The sequence below is a fragment of the Oncorhynchus clarkii genome, chromosome 7 (genome assembly GCF_045791955.1).
Source record: "Oncorhynchus clarkii lewisi isolate Uvic-CL-2024 chromosome 7, UVic_Ocla_1.0, whole genome shotgun sequence".
NCBI lineage: Eukaryota > Metazoa > Chordata > Actinopteri > Salmoniformes > Salmonidae > Oncorhynchus > Oncorhynchus clarkii.
The window spans coordinates 20,578,667-20,596,966 of record NC_092153.1 but is presented as its reverse complement, the minus strand read 5'-3'; the positions used below and the strand labels follow the sequence as shown (position 1 = coordinate 20,596,966).

Genomic DNA, 18,300 nt, shown 5'->3' with positions numbered 1-18,300 from the left:
ACCGAAAACAGAGGATGAGGAAAGAAAAGAAACATGATTATACAGACAAAGGGAAAGTGCACTGTGTACCCGTCTCTCCCCAGAGCGTGTCGGAAACGTCTATCTGCACAGCCAAATCGTCATCTTTCAGCTCCAGTAAGCTCTTCGCAACCTGACAACGAGACAATAGTACGCACAAGAATTATACACCATAACTATTATAAGCAATACACACAGGTTGAATCTGAAGAGAGCGCACGGTGTGTGTGTGTGTTCGTCAGTGTGTGCATGCAGTAGCCTACGTGAGTTTGTCCCATGCTGCAGGCGGCCGTCAGGGCCTGTTGTAAGGCCTGGCCCTTCACACTGCTCTTCACACCGTGCTGCTGTTGGCCCTCAGGGGCCTCTGTGGGGCCCCAGTCCTGGTTCAGCAGGTAGTGGATGATGTCTGGGTGGCCCCTCAGCCCAGCATGGACCAGGGCACACTGACCACTCTTATCAACATGGCCCACCTAGTGGGAGAAACACAGATCAATCAATCAATCAATGAATCCAATTTATTTACAGAGTCCTTTTAACATCAACAATTGTCACAACCATATCTACAGTAACCTAGCCTAAACCCCAAAGATCAAACAGAAGCAGATAGTTATGATACATGACTAAGTTATAACTTATGAAACGGCAAAGCTGGGCAACAACAACAGCAGATTGAATTGTCAACAAGGTGAGATAACGGCTAGGACTAACAACTGACCACTGACCTTGGCTCCTTTCTTACAGAGCAGGCTGACCAGTCCTGTGTGTCCTGCTGCGGCGGCCAGACAGAGGGGGGTCATGTCGCTGTCCGAGGGGCCGTCTACGGGCGCCCCCAGCTCCAGCAGCAGGGACACCATTTCAAGGTGACCCAGGTGGGCGTGCACACCCAGCACAGGGGAACGGCCAAGCACCTCTGAACGCCCGCTCACACTCGCCCCGCCCAGCATTAGTAGACGACTCACCTGTAGGTAAGATGTTTTTTTTTAAAGAAAAAAGTTGTACGTGCGTGCGAGTCTCTCACCTTGACGTTGGGTGTGCGTGTGTGCGCGTGCCTGTGCTGTGTGTGCGTGCGTGTGTGTGTCTCACCTTGACGTTGGGTGTGTGTCTCACCTTGACGTTGGGTGTGTCTCTCACCTTGACGTTGGGTGTGCGTGTGTGCGCGTGCCTGTGCTGTGTGTGCGTGCGTGTGTGTGTCTCACCTTGACGTTAGGCGAGTCTCTCACCTTGACGTTGGGTGTGCGTGTGTGCGCGTGCCTGTGCTGTGTGTGCGTGCGTGTGTGTGTCTCACCTTGACGTTGGGTGTGTGTCTCACCTTGACGTTGGGTGTGTAGAGATTTCTGAGGGAGGCCAGGGCGGCAGAGAGGCTGTCGGTGCTACAGCTCACCCACAGAGCCTGCAGAACACTGGAGGACACACCTGTCCTCTTACTGTGACCCTGAGAGAGAGGGGGGCAGAGACACTCTGGTTCAAAACTTCCACCATCGCCCGCTCCCCAGTGTATGAGAGGAAGAGGAGAGAGGCTACTGTACTGTAATATTTGAACTCGGATAGTCTTTGGATTCACGTCCCATTAGTAGTCCATTCAGACACACTAGCTGGTACCTTGAAGATGTGTGCCTTCAGGATATGATGTCCCAGCTCCATGGTCTGCTGCCGGTTCAGCTTGCTCTCCTGTCTGGAGAACATGAAGGCCAACAGAGCATGGCCACTCCTGGGGTCACAGAGGAAGTCGGTGCTCTCTCCGTCCGCCCTCCACACGAGCCACTCTCGAAAGGAGGGGTGGAAGAGCATGCGGGTGCCGTCCCTGCGTCTCACCTAGAGGGACACGGCACAAGATCAGACAGAGGTTGTCGTCATAAATCCACAAACGGCTGAGATAGTTACTATCGCTGGGAGCCAAGTGCAACTCCCAAAGAGTGAACGTCACTCAATGCAATGGTTGTATACTACTTCCTGGTCTACTTCCTGATCTAGCTAACAACGTACGGTACGGCCGTGTCTCAACAGTCTGTCACGGGTTCTCTCCTCACCAGGACGAAGGCCAGAGTCTCCAGGCGTTGTTGGAAGTCCTCCCAGGACATCTCTCCTCTCACACCCCCAGCGTTCAGCGCCCGGAACAGCTGCTCGTCCGGCAGCGGGTGTAACGAGGCCAGCACCACGTTGAGTACGGGCAGCACCCGCTCGAAGGCTCGGTCCCCTTCGAACCCTGCACGGCACTGCAGCAGGTACACCTGATGATAAAGAGGACCACGATGGAAATACGTTTGTTGACTTGATTGTGTATTGAATCCCGTGTGTTGTACTTCCTTTAGCTGGAGCAACTCTATGGGCTGGTGTCCCGGACACAGATTAAGTGCCCTACATTTATTTCACATTTGTCAAAGATTTGTCAAATATTATGTGTTCATTCATTCACCTCAGCCAGAGAGACGGGCACTACCATGTAGTTGCCTCCCTTGAGAACCAGGTGGGCCCTCTGGAACAGGTCCAGGGTCAGTTTTAGGTAGAGGAAGGAGCCCTGGCTGCGAGAGGCCAGGTGGGTGTTGAACTTGCTGAGGAGGAGGGGGTCGGGGACGGTGCCGTTGGGCGTGGTGACGTTGGCGGCAATCTCGGGGCTGACGATGACCCGGTGTTGGATGTAGTCGCTAAGGTCCCCGCCGATCTCGCTGCTCTCTGGGAAGTCGTCCAGTGAGAGTCTGGAGAAGGGTAGGAGGGCGGTGATCTCCTGGGGAGACAAGAGACAGCGATCATATTGTAGAATTGTATATGTTGTGGATTTATGTTCTGACCAAAATGGGCCTCCTGGAACCGTATATATATCATACACTGCATTCTCAATCAAAGTGTACTGCAGCTTGGTTTATATCTCAGAGTTGAACCCACTCGCCATGCAACCATGAGCCCAGGAGCACACCGCAACTTCCCACCCAAGAGTCTGCAGTACAAAATCAATACGATACAACACAGTACAATTCTATCCTCCAGCTCCGGCATCACAGCAGAGAGAACCCTTTCTTCTAGTTGTGACAGGTAACATGAAAGAGGGAAAAACACTGAATAATACAAGTGAGGATGAGAACATCGTTGGCTCACTATGGTGGTGCTGTATGTGCCAGGACAACAGATTAGTCAGGGAGAGGATGGCATCCATCACATCTCTTCAAGCTGCTGCTTCTTCTGACTCACGGAAACATGAAACACAGTAGTCGTGTAACACTGTACGCGGGCACTTCTTCTGTAGGATCTTCATTTGGCCAGTATTGTCACAGCAAAATAATCCTGCAGCAGCAGGATTTGAACGTTTAGTCCATAATGTTGCTTGATTGGTGGTTCGGCAAACATGTGCTGGCCAACGTTAGGCTACAGGAAAAGTGCAATACTATTAATATAACTGTGTTTTACTGCGGGTTTTCCGTGAATTTATGTGAAATCACACGTCTTATCTGCATTTCCTGTGGTGCATGAAAATTCTCAGCACTAAAAGGGGTGATCAAATTAAGATCCTACAGCTGTATATAGGGGATAGGGAGCCACGAATCCACTGACTCTCATTCTGCCAGCTTTCTCACCGATTCACATCAAATCTCTTCAGATGACAGAAGCCATCAGAAATGGTGACGTTTGAGGCAAGAGAAGAAAATTACAGCCATAAACGAATAAATCAAATGCAATACCTAAGTTAATATGAAATCATTATTGCTGTTTCATTTCCTTGCTGTGCATGCACGATTTCATTAAAGTGCGCTGATCCGAAGATTTCACAGTGCCCTGGTTGCATAGCAACCTCGATGGGACCATGCCTAAAACAGGATATTGGCAACTTCCTGTGAAAGGACCAATTGGGAGAGGAGAGAGGATAGAGAGCAGGCAGGGGGATCAACGTCTAACATCCCTTGCCAACACACTCACACACACTCGCGCGCGCGCACACACACACATACTGTGGTGGCCTGTCGTGTCCTCAGCACTCCTGTTACATAACGTCAGGCAGGCTCCCAGGAGCATTACGGCCCGGAGTGGTAATCCAGGAGGATTATGGGAAAGCTGCGTTAGGCAGCAGGAGGGATCAGTGGCCAGCCAACATGCTGGAGGAAACCACCGCCAATGGGCCCTGGTGGAGTAAGCTGACCTGCTAGACTGAGCTACTGTACCTCTGGGTCAGACCAGCAAAGCCATACTGTATGAGACACACAGGGCCAGTGAACTATGGGCAAACACAGATTTACTAAGCTTATTTTAGTTAAAGTGTAGCAGAAGAAAGTGAGCGCTGTATAAGTGACTCGAACCATAGCTCCTACGGTGCACAGACAAGAGTCTAACAGACTGTACTATGCCACAAAAGCCTGGGTCCCTGGGTAGAGGCAATGCATCACTCACATACACTGGCTAGGATCGTTTATCTGTGCTTCGTGACTGTCCTCTCCTCACCAGTAGGCAGGTCCTGACGGAGACCAACAGTTTGAGCCAGGAGGGGAACTTGGAGACGATCTTGGTGATGAAGGAGGCGACGGTGTCTCCGTAGTCCGGCTTGTGGAACTCTGCCTCGTTCAGACCATCAACCAGGAGGATGAAGTCTTCTTCCGGGATCTTCCTTTCTACACAGGGAAACCGAGGGGTGGTGGAGGGGGAGAAACGGGGAGGATGGGAGAGGAGAGAGTGGGAGTTGGAGTAAGAGAGAGAGAGAGAGAGAGAGAGAGAGAGTGGGAGTTGGAGTAAGAGAGAGAGAGAGAGAGAGAGAGAGAGAGAGAGAGAGAGTGGGAGTTGGAGTAAGAGAGAGAGCGAGAGAGAGAGAGAGAGTGGGAGTGGGAGTAAGAGAGAGAGAGAGAGAGAGAGAGAGAGAGAGAGAGAGAGAGAGAGAGAGAGAACAAGTACATAAGATACTGGCAATACTTGAAGCAGGTTAAGGACGCAAATGTAATGCACATAACTTCTGCGTTCCAAACGTATTTTGAAATACTGTACATGTCGCAGCAACTGTTTGAAGTGATATGGGTTGAATTCCACAATGTCGTCACAATGCCACCCTCAATGTCAGAAAAGAAAGGAGGTTGTGGTAGTCAATGGAATACCAGCCGAAAAGCCACAGTGCAGTTTATCAGGCAGGAGGGATGAGATCGACGTGTGCAGGCTCTATAATATCTAACCTGGGGTCCGTCCAAAATGATACCCTAGTCCCTAAGTAGTGCCCTACTTTTGACCAGAGCCCTGCTTCCATTCCCTTACCCCATGTTATACTTCACGAGTAATGTCACAGAGGGACTTGCACCTCAGATGGAGGGTGAGAACACCAGTCACCCCTCCTCAGTCTCCTGTATGGGCCCCTCATCACCGCAGCCATGACTTTTAATAAGACAGTAGAGGGGGGATCACAGAGGCATATCTATCCTGTTCCAGTCTACCTGAGCCGTCGACGCAGCCTCTAATACAGCCCGTCCTGACTGTGTGGAGCTTATATCACTCTATACACTCTGTCACAGGCATCTACTAGTCCACATCATAAAGACGGAGGATGTGTTGATTCCTCTAGAACGAGCCTGTGGTGGAGGCTACTGAACTAACAACCTATTGATCAGGCTGACTGGCTATTATATCATCAGATAGACTGAGATGGTCTATTACGTTGATATGGCCTGCCCTCTTGTTTTTCCTGTACAGTAAGAATAATACATGGGATTAAAGCACCGAGGCTGTGTTTACACAGGCAGCCCAATTCTGATCTTTTGTCCAATTATTGGCAAAAGAGCTGATCTGATTGGTCCAAAGACTAATTAGTATGGCCAATCAGATTAACTATTTTGCCATCAATTGAGCAAAAGATCAAAATTGGGCAGCATGTGTAAATGCAGCCTTAGGGATATTGATTGATGTGGATACTCCCACAGTCAAAAAGGTTGTTGTTTGAAGTTTTGTTGTTTTTGAAGTTAGAATTGTGTCACGGTCTGTAGCGTTTTTAACCAGTGACTTTATTATCCCAAAATGATCTAGCGGCCCACCAGGGAGTCCTAATAAACTGTTTCGGGGGGCGCATGACAATTTAGCAAACTGTAGGAGGAGGGGTCGGGGGTGAGGTGTAGCTGGTGAGTAGCAGCTGCAGGTGTTACACTTACAAAAGTGGATGAAGGGGGTGGGGGGTTGAAGCATGGGAGTGAACATGGAGACTGCAGGAGTAAGTTAGTAGATACCCTTCCGCAGGTTGACCAGGGGCTCCAGGACTCCCCTGCGGAAGGCAGCGATGGGGTCCTGGACACAGGAGCGCAGACTGAGCATGCTCTGTATATGATGCTCCTTTAGCAGTAGCTCCCTGTAGCCGCTGAGCTGTGGCGCTCTGGACAGCAGGGCGGCGACACTGTGCACAAACTCTGGGACCAGGCAGGTGTAGGTGTTGTCGGCCTGGCAGAAGTGGTAGGACACCACCTGGCGAGAGAGAGAGAGAGAGAGAGTGAGTGACAGAAAGAGAGGCTCCCTAATTGACCACTTCAATAACGCTTTTTCAAAGTTTTGACTGCCATGAGTGTCGAACTTTCCAGAGAAGTAAGTCCTCAACCAACTTTGAATATCTCCGTCTCACAAATCAGCATTTGATTTTCTCCATGAGGCGAAAGTGTCTGCGATGAGTTGCTAATTAACAGATTGGCTAATCAAGCAGCCATGACGGATCCACTTAATGGAACAGGGGGACAACAAGGCATGGGTGTCAAGAATAAACACAAGTCTTTGGGACTCGATGGTCTTATTCATTATTCACCACATCAGTAATTACATGAACACACAGTTAACAGAGCCATCTTGTTCATTTAGTTGAGGATGGTGAAGTATCCATACACCCAGGGGTCATCTTTAATTCAGGAACTCATCAAAAGGAGCAAACAGATGGATGGCAAACACAGTCAGTCAGAAACGTTCTCCAGTTGCCTCGGAACCCAATTTGTCAAACTAAACCCTCCCTTCTTAGTATTACTAGGTGAAGCCGCAAGACTCTCCCTCTCTGAGACCAATTATAGAGGAATTAGGAGGTGGTCTGTTGGCAGTGATTCAAGAAACAAGACTATCTGTGCAAGGCATCGTTCTGAGATACTGAGCATGAATGTTGTCACATCCCAGATCTCAGAACTGTTTTGAAGAGAATTCTTCTTTCATAACCCATTAAGGTCCTGACCTTGAAAGTTCCTTAAGTGCAGAGTATCAAAATACTAAGACCTTTTTTTTTGGGGGGGGGGGGTTCTATCCTTAGGTTCTATCTGGCACAGAATGTTACAATTATTTACATTTCAATAGAAGAGTACAGACATTTAATGATTAAATAAAGACAATACCCTTCCTTCTTTCTAATCACACCTTCAAATGTATTAATTAACGTTCCTTAAAATGACAAATGCACAAATCTTATGGATAACTAAAAAACATTAGCTCTGGTTGAGTAAACGGACACATTTTTCGGGTCTCTGACACCCAAAGTCAGTAAACTACTTGCTAGTTATCAATAACATTTGGTAAGTTTAATACTGTAGAACAGGACAAAGATAGCAATGCCTCTCCTAAGGGCCTTGCACATTCTCTAAGGCACCTGTATTTATTTGTGTTTGCCATAAAGAGCTTACGTTATGGCCATTCTTATTCTAAATTTTTTGAAATAGAATTTAAAAAGAGGACCAGAACCTATGATATGAATAATCAAGGACTTGAGACTATAAGGTTCTATCAGCAAAATGCATCGTTTTGAGATAATGAGTATTTTTGAAGGTCCAGCTGTCAGAACTGTTTTGTGATATTTTCCTCTTCCTCTTCCTCTTCCTCTTCCGCTAAATGACTAAAATGTCAATGAAAATGACTCAATAAGTATATCACCTTACATGCAATTCTTTTTGATGATTGACAATCCAGCATTGTGTGATTGGATTGAAGATAGATCCTGACGGCACCAAGTTAAAAGGTGTTTTCAGATTATCATCATTTGTTCGTCATCGTAAAATAACAACAACAACAACAAAAACGGACATATCTGACATGTAAAGGACCACCTGAAGAGCAACTCCATGTGAATAACACATTGACCCAAATGTCAGATAGGACCTTATAGTCCCAAGATTCTTCTCCACCAGAGGTGTCTGTGTTTCTGTATGTGTGTGTGTGTGTATTTGTGTGTGTGTGTGTGTGCCTGTGTGTGCCATTCAGGTGTGTGTGTGTGTTCAACGGTGCGCACATGAAGTGTGTGCATGTGTGTGTAGCGTATCGTACCTTGCTGGCCAGGCGTTTGACAGCCTCGTCTCGGTGTGCCTCTGGTGTCCCGGGGCAGGTTGTTTCGCTGGGCTGGGGGTCTGTGGTGGGGGTGCTGGGCTGTTTGGAGGCGCCGTCTGTCCCCCTATCCCCAACTGCAAGAGGGACACAGCAAGGTGTAGCCGGTGTGAAATGGCTAGCTAGTTAGCGAGGTGCAAGCTAATAGCGTTCCAATCGGTGACGCCACTCGCTCTGAGACCTTGAAATAGTTGTTTCTCTTGCTCTGCAAGGGTTGCGGCTTTTGTGGAGCGATGGGTAACGGTGCTTCGAGGGTGACTGTTGTCGATGTGTACAGAGGGTCCCTGGTTCGAGCCCAGGTAGGGGCGAGGAGAGGGACGGAAGCTATACTGTTACAAAGGCACACATGTGGACTGTCACTACTTTTTTTATGAGAAGTTGGAGGAGAATAATAATCATTCAATGAAATATTTTTTTGAAAACCAGCACTCATGACTATATATATCTTTTTTTTCTTGTGCTGTGAATACAAGAGAGCATGTTAAAAGCATCATTGTGGGCTGGTTTCTATAATGGATCCAAAGCATATCTCCAGTAAACAATGTTAATTAAATAAGGCCCTGAGTCACAATGGCAAATCACTTCAGTCTCTGTCAGGCATTTATCATCATGTACTATAATTAGGTCACTGTCTATAATGCATTTCCCTGAGCAGGCACATCAAAGCAGATTCCTACTCTTAACCTAAATGATGTCATTACTTGATGTCATTACTGATGTGCGGTATGGTGCACTGTATCAATTTGCTGGATGGGGGCCGTGTGCATTCACGACCATGGATGGTGGGAGAAAAGTGCGGTACTGTACCTAGCTACTGACGTAGCAGCGCTTGCGTTTGTGTAACACCAATCTTCACACAATCAGTCATAGCTTTCAGGGACAGAGCTTTCAAAAGGTCTTATTCCTGTGGCTTCTGTGTGGCTCATCCGCTAGGACCAAAATATCTGATAGACCCTGCTACTTGAGCTACGTGATGGCTCTGTTAGAGTATGACTGATCTCAAGGTAGACAGGTTGGCTTGCCTACATAGAAAATTGTTAAACTTATAATGAAAAATGTGAATGTTTCGATCACCCTTCTCTGAATGAGTAACCATCAATTCGTCCTTCCCTTCTAGGGGAACAGGGAAGTGGCAGCTTCCTCAAAAAAGAGCTGTTGCATCTCAAGAGGTTCATCCTGTTGATCATTTCAAACAAAAAACCTCCAGAGAAGGGAAATGTGTCTCTTACTTTTGGGGGAGGTGCAGGGGCTCTGGGTGGGGACCTGCTGCATGTGACCTCCATGACAGCTGAGAGCCACCAGCCGCGAGACAACGGCCGTCTTGCCGAAGCCCACATCACCCACGATAACGGCCCCACGGCCCTCGCAGGTGTCACTCTTCCTTAGGACCTCCTCTAGCCGATGGAACAGCCAATCACGGCCTTGGAACGGTGCGTCCATGGCGACGGCGGGGACCTCGAACAACAGTGGCTTCAGCATGATGTCGCCAGATTTGAAGGGAGCGAAGCGCGCTGGACGAAGAGAAAAGAGAGAACACAGGGGTTACTAACATTACTTCCTGTTCCTTTTAAAGAGCATTGTGGTATACAACAATAATATAGTTGTGTATGGTGTTGTAACACAATAATTGCATGCACAAAGGAAGAATCTCAGTCGGGGTCTCAACTTACTGTTGAGCGCATTATGATATGGGGTGAAGGTTAATGTTAGGACATAGACAAACACACAATCCAGGATCCACCTCCACACTTCATCCCCCAGGTGGCAGTAACCGGATCTAGATGCTGAGTTTAGCCTTGATAAGCACATAAATGACTGACAATTAAGATGATCGTCAGTCAGAGTGCCAGTTTGGAGAGCCGGGAGGCTGCTGGTTGGTTTGGTGGCCATGAGGCCTTTCGTTTGGGTTTGAATCTTTAGTTTAGCCCTGTTTGTAGTTTTCCTTTTTGTATGTATTTGTTCCTGTCACCATCTGAACATAATAATCCGCTTCGGCTCGTCGACCCAAAGGAGTCAAGGCAGAGCTGGTCATGGACACATTCACACATTCATTCAGGTTACAGACCATGCAACTAGACATAGGACCCCTAGACTTAGCGAGTGCAACAATATTAACAGGCTAGTTAATCGGTTTCGTAACAAGCGTTAGAATAGTACTATACACAAGATGCAATTTTGAAATGTGGTTGTGCTTCAGAAGTTGTCCTCTTGTTAGCCCATGTCAGCAAAACAAGCTTGTAGTAATCATGGCTGAATTACCGACTGGGTACGAAGGGCACGTGCCCAGGGTCCCTGACCTCCATGGACCCCCATTGATTTTGTACTATACAAAAGTATGTGGACACCCCATCAAATGAGTGGATTCGGCTATTTCAGCTCCAACTGCTGCTGAATGGTGTATAAAAACGAGCACACTGCCATGCAATCTCCATAGACAAACATCGGCAGTAGAATGGCCATACTGAAGACAAGTCAGTTCATTAAATTTCTGCCCTGCTAGAGCTGCCCTGATCAACTGAAATTGCTGTTATTGTGAAGTGGAAATGTCTAGGAGCAACAACGACTCAGACGCGAAGTGGTAGGCCACACAAGCTCACAGAACGGGACCGTCGACTGCTGAAGCGTGTAGCGTGTAAAAATTGTCTGTCCTCAGTTGCAACACTCACTACTGAGTTCCAAACTGCCTCTGGAAGCAACGCACAATAACTGTTCGTCGGGAGCTTCATGAAATGGGTTTCCATTGCCGAGCAGCCGCACACAAGTTTAAGATCAAGTGTTGGCTGGAGTGGTGTAAAGCTCGCTGCTATTGGACACTTGAGCAGTGGAAACGCATTCTCTGGAGTGATGCTTCATGCTTCACCATCTGGCAATCCGATGGACGAATATGGGTTTAGCAGATGTCAGGAGAACACTACCTGTCCGAATGCATAGTGCCAACTGTAAAGTTTGGTGGAGGAGGAATAATGGTCTGGGGCTGTTTTTCATGGTTCGGGCTAGGCTACTTAATACCATTGAACGCAAAAATCTCAACCCTACAGCATACAATGACATTCTAGACGATTCTGTGCAGTTTGGGGAAGGCCCTTTCCTGTTTTTCTGCCCCCTGTGCACAAAGCGAGGTCTATACAGAAATGGTTTGTCGAGATTGGTGTGGAAGAAGTTGACTGGCCTGCACAGAGCCCTGACCTCAACCCCATCGAACACCTTTGAATTGAATTGCAACGCTGACTGCAAGCCAGGCCTAATCACCCAACATCAGTGTCCGACCTCACTAATGCTCTTGTGGCTGAATGGAAGCAAGTCCCCGCATCAATGTTCCAACATCTAGTGGAAAGCCTTCCCAGAAGAGTGGAGGCTGTTACAGCAGCAAAGGGGGACCAACTCCATATTAATGGCCATGATTAAGGAATGAGATGTTCTGTAAAAATTAGCTGTAAAATGGCACTTTTTTCTCTCTGCCCCATGGCAAAACAAGTAGAATTGAATTATATGAATTTTCAAATTGCACACATTTCCCTCCGCCCCATGGTAAAATATGTAGAATTGCAGAAAATGTACTTAAAAAATGTTTCCCCTCCTCAGTCAAGAGGTGGGGAGGGGGACCAACCAAATATTGCCTAGGGCCCCCAAAAGGCTCGTCCTGGCCCTGCGCACGCACACATGCCTGCATAAACGCCTGCATGCACATACACACACACACACACACACACACACACACACACACACACACACACACACACACACACACACACACACACACACACACACACACAAACCCACCCCACACACACACACACAGAAACACAGACAGTGCCATACCGTTGGCGTCCCTTCCCCCTGTGCTGTTCCAGGGCTGTTTGACGGAGCTCCGCTGGGGAGCAGCACTCTGTTGATCCTCCAGGGAGCTCAGATCCTCCAGCTTCGTGGAACTAGTGGCTGCAGGGGAAAGACATGAGAGACAGAATGAAGGAGAAGAGAAGTAGAAAATAAAGAATGAGGGAAAGCAGGAAAGAGAGCTTTTTTTTACAGAGTTGTTTCATTTGTTTTTGCCTTCAAGGTAGAAAATGTTAAACATTTGGGAATAAAAATGAACAAAACCCTTCATCGCCAAAAAGTACAACTATGGAGCTCTGTCCCCATTTCAACATACTGTTCTACGGGCACTTACGACATCCCAATTATTTTCAAACATTTTTTAATATATTGGGTGTCACACCCTGACCAAAGCTTGCTTTGTGTGTTTCTATGTTTTGTTTGGTCAGGGTGTGATCTGAGTGGGCATTCTATGTTACATGTCTAGTTTGTCTATTTCTATGTTTGGCCTGATATGGTTCTCAATCAGCGGCAGGTGTTAGTCATTGTCTCTGATTGAGAATCATACTTAGGTAGTCTGGGTTTCACTGTGTGTTTGTGGGTGATTGTTCCTGTTTCTGTGTTTGCACCAGATAGGGCTGTTTTGGTTGTTCACGGTTCTTGTTTTGTTAGTCTATTCATGTATAGTTCCTTTATTAAAGAACCATGAATAATAACCACGCTGCATTTTAGTCCGCTTCTCCTTCAACTCAAGAAAACCGTTACATTGGGCCTCAAATCGGCCATTGTCGCCAAGTGTGAGCAATGCGAAGAGCAGATGCGAGGCATGTCCCACCGTCAGCCAATCAGCTATAAAGGTTCTCTTCAACTAACTCAAGTTCATCGCAACAATGGCAAGGTATAACCTACCCCCTCAATTCATGCCCTGGTTTTAACGTAACACCCCAAGCCCTTTACGGACACAGAGATATTTAAGGAGAAAATGATGACTGAAGGAATTGGCCTATAACTTGGTCTGTCAAACAGGTTGGCCTACCTCCTATTTCTTAAATAGGAAGAAATTGGTTTCAACACAAAGCCCTCGTTTTAAGACAAATTAAAATGAAGACTGTTTAAATGAAAGAGGTTTTTCTCAAATCAGCCTGTTTTCAGCACCCATTGCCACTTCAAAGTAATGTAAATCTGGCTTATTGCGAGGTCACTAACTCTGATAAATAGCTTAATTATGGGCAACACATTTTTTTCTCATTAAAATCAATTATAGAAGTAGAAAGCTATCAAAGTTCACCTCCGGTCCCTCACATCAGTAGCCCGCCCGTGCAGATGCTGCGCTCCTTGTACGTGCATTGTTATGCTTCCTCGGTTGCCATGTTGATTTCCTTACTAGGCCTACACATACACCAAGCTGCCCAGCAAATATAGACAGATTGTCATACTGTCGTGGAGGTGCCGCTAGGCGTATGTACTATACCGATTACTAGGTCACTGCGATTTGGCCCGACTGAATCGTTAAATGTGAGAGGTTCCAACTAGGCCCCATACGGGTGAGCATAAATACAAGGAAATTCTCAAAGCCGCAAAGAGAACCTTGATGACCTCATATCTAGCCCGGGGGAATTCTGGTGGAGACATCCTCCCAGGTAGTACCAGCGATGGCAATACTGGCTACAGTAACCCATGGGGGTCAGGGGTCGCACGTGGACATTCAGGGAATAATACTGTTTTCCTGGCAGCACAGCATAAATCTTAGCGGTCTGCCGTGGGAAGAAGGGCCTCCTCTGGGGACCAGCGTGCGTGTGTTGAGGGGGAGGGGGGTTTCCGGGCTCCATCAGCCAGGACTAGACATTACACACTCAATATCTACCCATCCTGGAACATTTTGGCACTCCTGTCGAGCGGCTACAACAGTAATCATGGGCTAAGGAATTCAAAAGGTGTTCTAATCCTACTGACAAACAATCTAGATCCTGAGGTGCAATCTGTTAAAATGGATCCTCAAGGAAGACGGATTGCTTTGAATATACTACTTGATGATAAACAGACGTGGCTCATAAATATATAAGGGTCGAATAATGACGATCCAAACTTCTTTGAGAGAATGTATAATAATCTCATTAATCTCCAAGATACAAATAATTATATTTTAATGTTAGGGGACTCCAATACAGCTTTATGTACATCCACACCGTAAAGGCAATCATACTATCACCCTCTGACGCTCCAAGTGATCACGAATATTATGGACACGTTGGAATTGACTGATATTTGGAGGCTAATAAAAAATGTGGACCTTGTAATACTTAATACTTAATCAAGCTAGCCGGATTGATTATTTTTCTTTTCTATGGAGCCAAAAGTAAACAAAGTATTGATTGAGGATGGAATGCAATCAGACCATCAACTTATGTCCCTCCAGATAACTATGAGAGACTTTCCACGAGGATGGGGATATTGGAAATTGAACCATAGTTTATTGGAAGACAGTACTTTCTTAACAGAAACTAAGGAAATATATAACAGATTTCTTCAGGCACAATACAGGTTAAGCGGACCCACTTATCGTATGGGATGCCTTTACATTTGTCTTTAGAGGCCACTCAATTCAGTTTTCCTCCCCAGAACTAAAATGGTTTGGGTCAACGGAGAAACGACTTACATCAGAAATAGAAAAACTAGCATTACAAAATCAATAATGTACTACTGAACCACTGAATAATCTAGATGCAAAACAGACAGAGAAACTTATTTAGGAAAGATCGGGTTTCAATTATCCCAAAAACTTGGCAAATAGCACTTTGTGACTTTGGCTGATGTAAAAAGGGCTTTATAAATAAAATGGGATTGATTGATTGATGGAGAACGGCGACAAATGCACCTAGTTTTCCTTCAACCGTCAATATAGAAACGCAACCAAACATAATCTACAGACAATAGTTACAAACAATGGAGAAATCCTTATCTCATCAAAGGAGTAAAATTATGATTATTTTTTATGTATTTTACCCCGTTTTTCAATCTTGTCTCATCGCTGCAACTCCCCAACAGGCTCAGGAGAGGCGAAAGTGGAGTCATGTGTCCTCTGAAACATGACCCGCCTAACCGCAATCCTTAACACCCGCCTGCTTACCCCGGACGCCAGCCACACCAATGTGTCGGAGGAATCACTGTTCAACTGGCGACCAGCGTCAGCCCGCAGGCACCCGGCCCGCCACAAGGAGTCACTAGAGCACAATGAGTCAAGTAAAGCCCTACTGGCCAAACCCTCCCCTAACCACGGCCGGTTGTGGCACAGCCCAGGAAATGAAACCAGGCCTGTAGTAACACCTCTAGCACTGAATGTGATGCAGTGCCTTAGACTTCTGCGCCACTCGGGAGGCCTAAGTCAAACATTTTTTGTCAAGTTCTTACAATCTCAATTAACAATGAGTTTTGTGAAATCCTTCTCCCAAAAAATCATGTTCTGCGACCAAAAAAAACAACTTGCGATGACCTAATTACACAGGACGAACTACGGTTGGCAAATGATTCCCTTCAGACGGGGAAAACCCCTGGTCTCGATGGCATTCCAATAGAGATCATATCTGCTGAGAGATCCACTACTACCATGTTTTAATGACTCGTATATACTGTAAACGACAAACTATCGGACACACAAAAAGAGGGACTGATCTCTCTCCTACTGAAGCAGGAGCCAGGGGGCAGTACAAAGACCCGGTATCTCCAAACAATTGGAGGCCCTTCAATGTCGCGACGCAAAAGATATTGGCAAAATGTACTGCTCATAGAATTAAAAAGGTCCTACCGGACATTCAGACGGGATTCTTAAAAGGAAGATATATAGGAGACAACATTAGACTCTTAAAATCTTTATAGCAGATTTTAAGACAGCATTCGATACAGCAGATCTAGAATCAGTTTATAAGTGCCTAGATTTCCTTCAGCTTTTGAGAATCTCTCATGAGTTGGGTAAAAGTACTGTACAACAACGCTTTATGTAAAATATACAGTGCTTGTGGAAAGTATTCAGACCCCTTGACTTTTTCCACATTTTGTTACGCTACAGCCTTGTTCTGGAGAATAAAAGCAGACTCGTGTGAGAATTTCATTTTTTTTTTTGTCCTTTAATGGCAAACCAAAGAAAGTTAAGCAGGCATATTTGTATAACGAACATGAGTTTGAGGGGTTACAACTATTAAATATTAAGACATTAAACCTCTCACTTAAAGCCTCCATTATACCAAAATTATATCTAAATCCAAACGGGTTTTCCAGCAGGCTACTAAGAGAGGCACATTCAACGCTCAAAAGGGGTCTCTTTGCCGTTATGTAGATTAACACCGACCTTTTCCGGTGGATTGACAATGGAACCCTGTTTAAAGTCTCATCCGTTTGAAATGAAGCCATACAGAGATGGTTACAAATCCAATTTCCTCCTCCGGAAGAGTCCAGAACAAGTATTACAGCAAACAGTACGGCTAAACTACAACGTACTGATGAAGGAAATAACTATTTTATTGTCACAAAAAAAATATAAGAAATGATAAGAAATTACATTGAAAATAAGGACAGTCAATTTTTTTGTCACACAAGCAATTAACTTCGTAGGCGTACAGGGACGTATGATCGATACAAAGGTTTAACCAACTCATCACAGCTCTGCCACAATAATGTAAGGGGCGATTACTCAAAAGAGAAAGGAATTCATTAGTTTGTCTGCCGCCAGTCAAAAACCACGCATGGCTTAAAATGACTAGTATTCCCGCACATCGCAAAATATATCAGTTTCACTTAAAGTCGAGAGGTTTGACAACTGTTCTGCATCAAATTCCAGATAATTGAGAAGAGATTTGTTTGATGCCCCTTAACCATGGCATGTGGTTTGTGAACCGTTGTACAAAACATTTGACGCATCGATCCGTTCTTTTCAATTGAAACTATTATATGTAATGTTCTCGCCACAAAAAAAGAATGCTCAGTAGATGGGGTGAGGCCTGTGCCCGCTGCAACGAAGAAACAGAATCAATAGATGATCACTTTTGGAGTCAGGTTCGGGAGTGGTTGTTGAGTCAAAATGTCTGTGTTCAGATGGATGTAGAAACAGTACTGTTAGGAGATCAACAAAAATGATCCTTTTAGTTGAACTATTTACTCTTAGGCCAATCTCGGTAGAAATTGTACAAATAGAGAGGTTTGAGACCCTCTTAAGATGTCAAAGTAAAATAGAAGAATGTATAGCAAAAGAAAATAGTCAAATGCTAATATACTGGGAAAGATGGGTTAGTCTGTCGACAACTGAGGGTTGGAATTAAGATTAGAGGGATTGGTTGACTTGACGATGCACCTAGAGTTCAGAACAAATGTTAGGAGGCTGTACAGGGCATTCGGAAAGTATTCACACCCCTTCACTTTTCCACATGTTGTTACGTTACAGCCTTATTTGAAATTGGATTAAATCATTTTTCCCCCTCATCAATCTACACACAATACCCCACAACGACAAAGCAAAAACAGTGAAATATCACATTTACATAAGCATTCAGACCCTTTACTCAGTACTTTGTTGAAGCACCTTCGGCAGTGATTATAGATTAGTCTTCTTGGGTATGACGCTACAAGCTTGGCGCACCTGTATTTGTGGTGTTTCTCCTATTCTTCTCTGCAGATCCTCTCAAGCTCTGTCAGGTTGGATGGGGAGCGTCGGTGCACAGCTATTTTCTGGTCTCTCCAGAGATATTCAGCCGGGTTCATGTCCGGGCACTGACTGGGCCACTAAAGGACATTCAGAGACTTGTCCTGAAGTCACTCCTTTGTTGTCTTGGCTGTGTGCTTAGAGTCGTTGTCCTGTTGGAAGGTGAACCTTCGCCCGAGTCTGAGCACCCTGGAGCAGGTTTCATCAAGAATCTTTCTGTACTTCCCTCCGTTCATCTCTACCTCAATCCTGACTAGTCTCCCAGTCCATGCCGCTGAAAAACATCCCCACAGCATGATTCTGCCACCACCATGCTTCCCGTAGGGATGGTGCCAGGTTTCCTCCAGACGTGACTCTTGGCATTCAGGCCAAAGAGTTCAATCTTGGTTTCATCAAACCAGATAATTTTGTTTCTCATGTGAGAGTTCTTTGGGTGCCTTTTGGCAAACTGCCATTTGCCTTTTACTGAGAAGTGGCTTCCGTCTGGCCAC

General features: G+C 45.9%; 1 protein-coding gene across 1 annotated transcript in view; it reads right to left on the bottom strand.

Moving 5' to 3' along the window:
* Positions 1-18,300, bottom strand: part of LOC139413021 (protein TANC1-like) — a 50,818-nt gene that overhangs the window by 11,221 nt on the left and 21,297 nt on the right. The window contains exons 8-19 of the mRNA XM_071159993.1: positions 12,127-12,243; positions 9,537-9,818; positions 8,251-8,384; positions 6,198-6,429; positions 4,444-4,610; positions 2,432-2,740; positions 2,046-2,246; positions 1,618-1,830; positions 1,328-1,450; positions 741-977; positions 282-488; positions 70-151 (exon numbers count right to left, since the gene is read on the bottom strand). Coding sequence (XP_071016094.1) covers positions 70-151; positions 282-488; positions 741-977; positions 1,328-1,450; positions 1,618-1,830; positions 2,046-2,246; positions 2,432-2,740; positions 4,444-4,610; positions 6,198-6,429; positions 8,251-8,384; positions 9,537-9,818; positions 12,127-12,243 — 2,304 coding nt within the window. The remainder of the gene's footprint in view (positions 1-69; positions 152-281; positions 489-740; positions 978-1,327; positions 1,451-1,617; positions 1,831-2,045; positions 2,247-2,431; positions 2,741-4,443; positions 4,611-6,197; positions 6,430-8,250; positions 8,385-9,536; positions 9,819-12,126; positions 12,244-18,300) is intronic.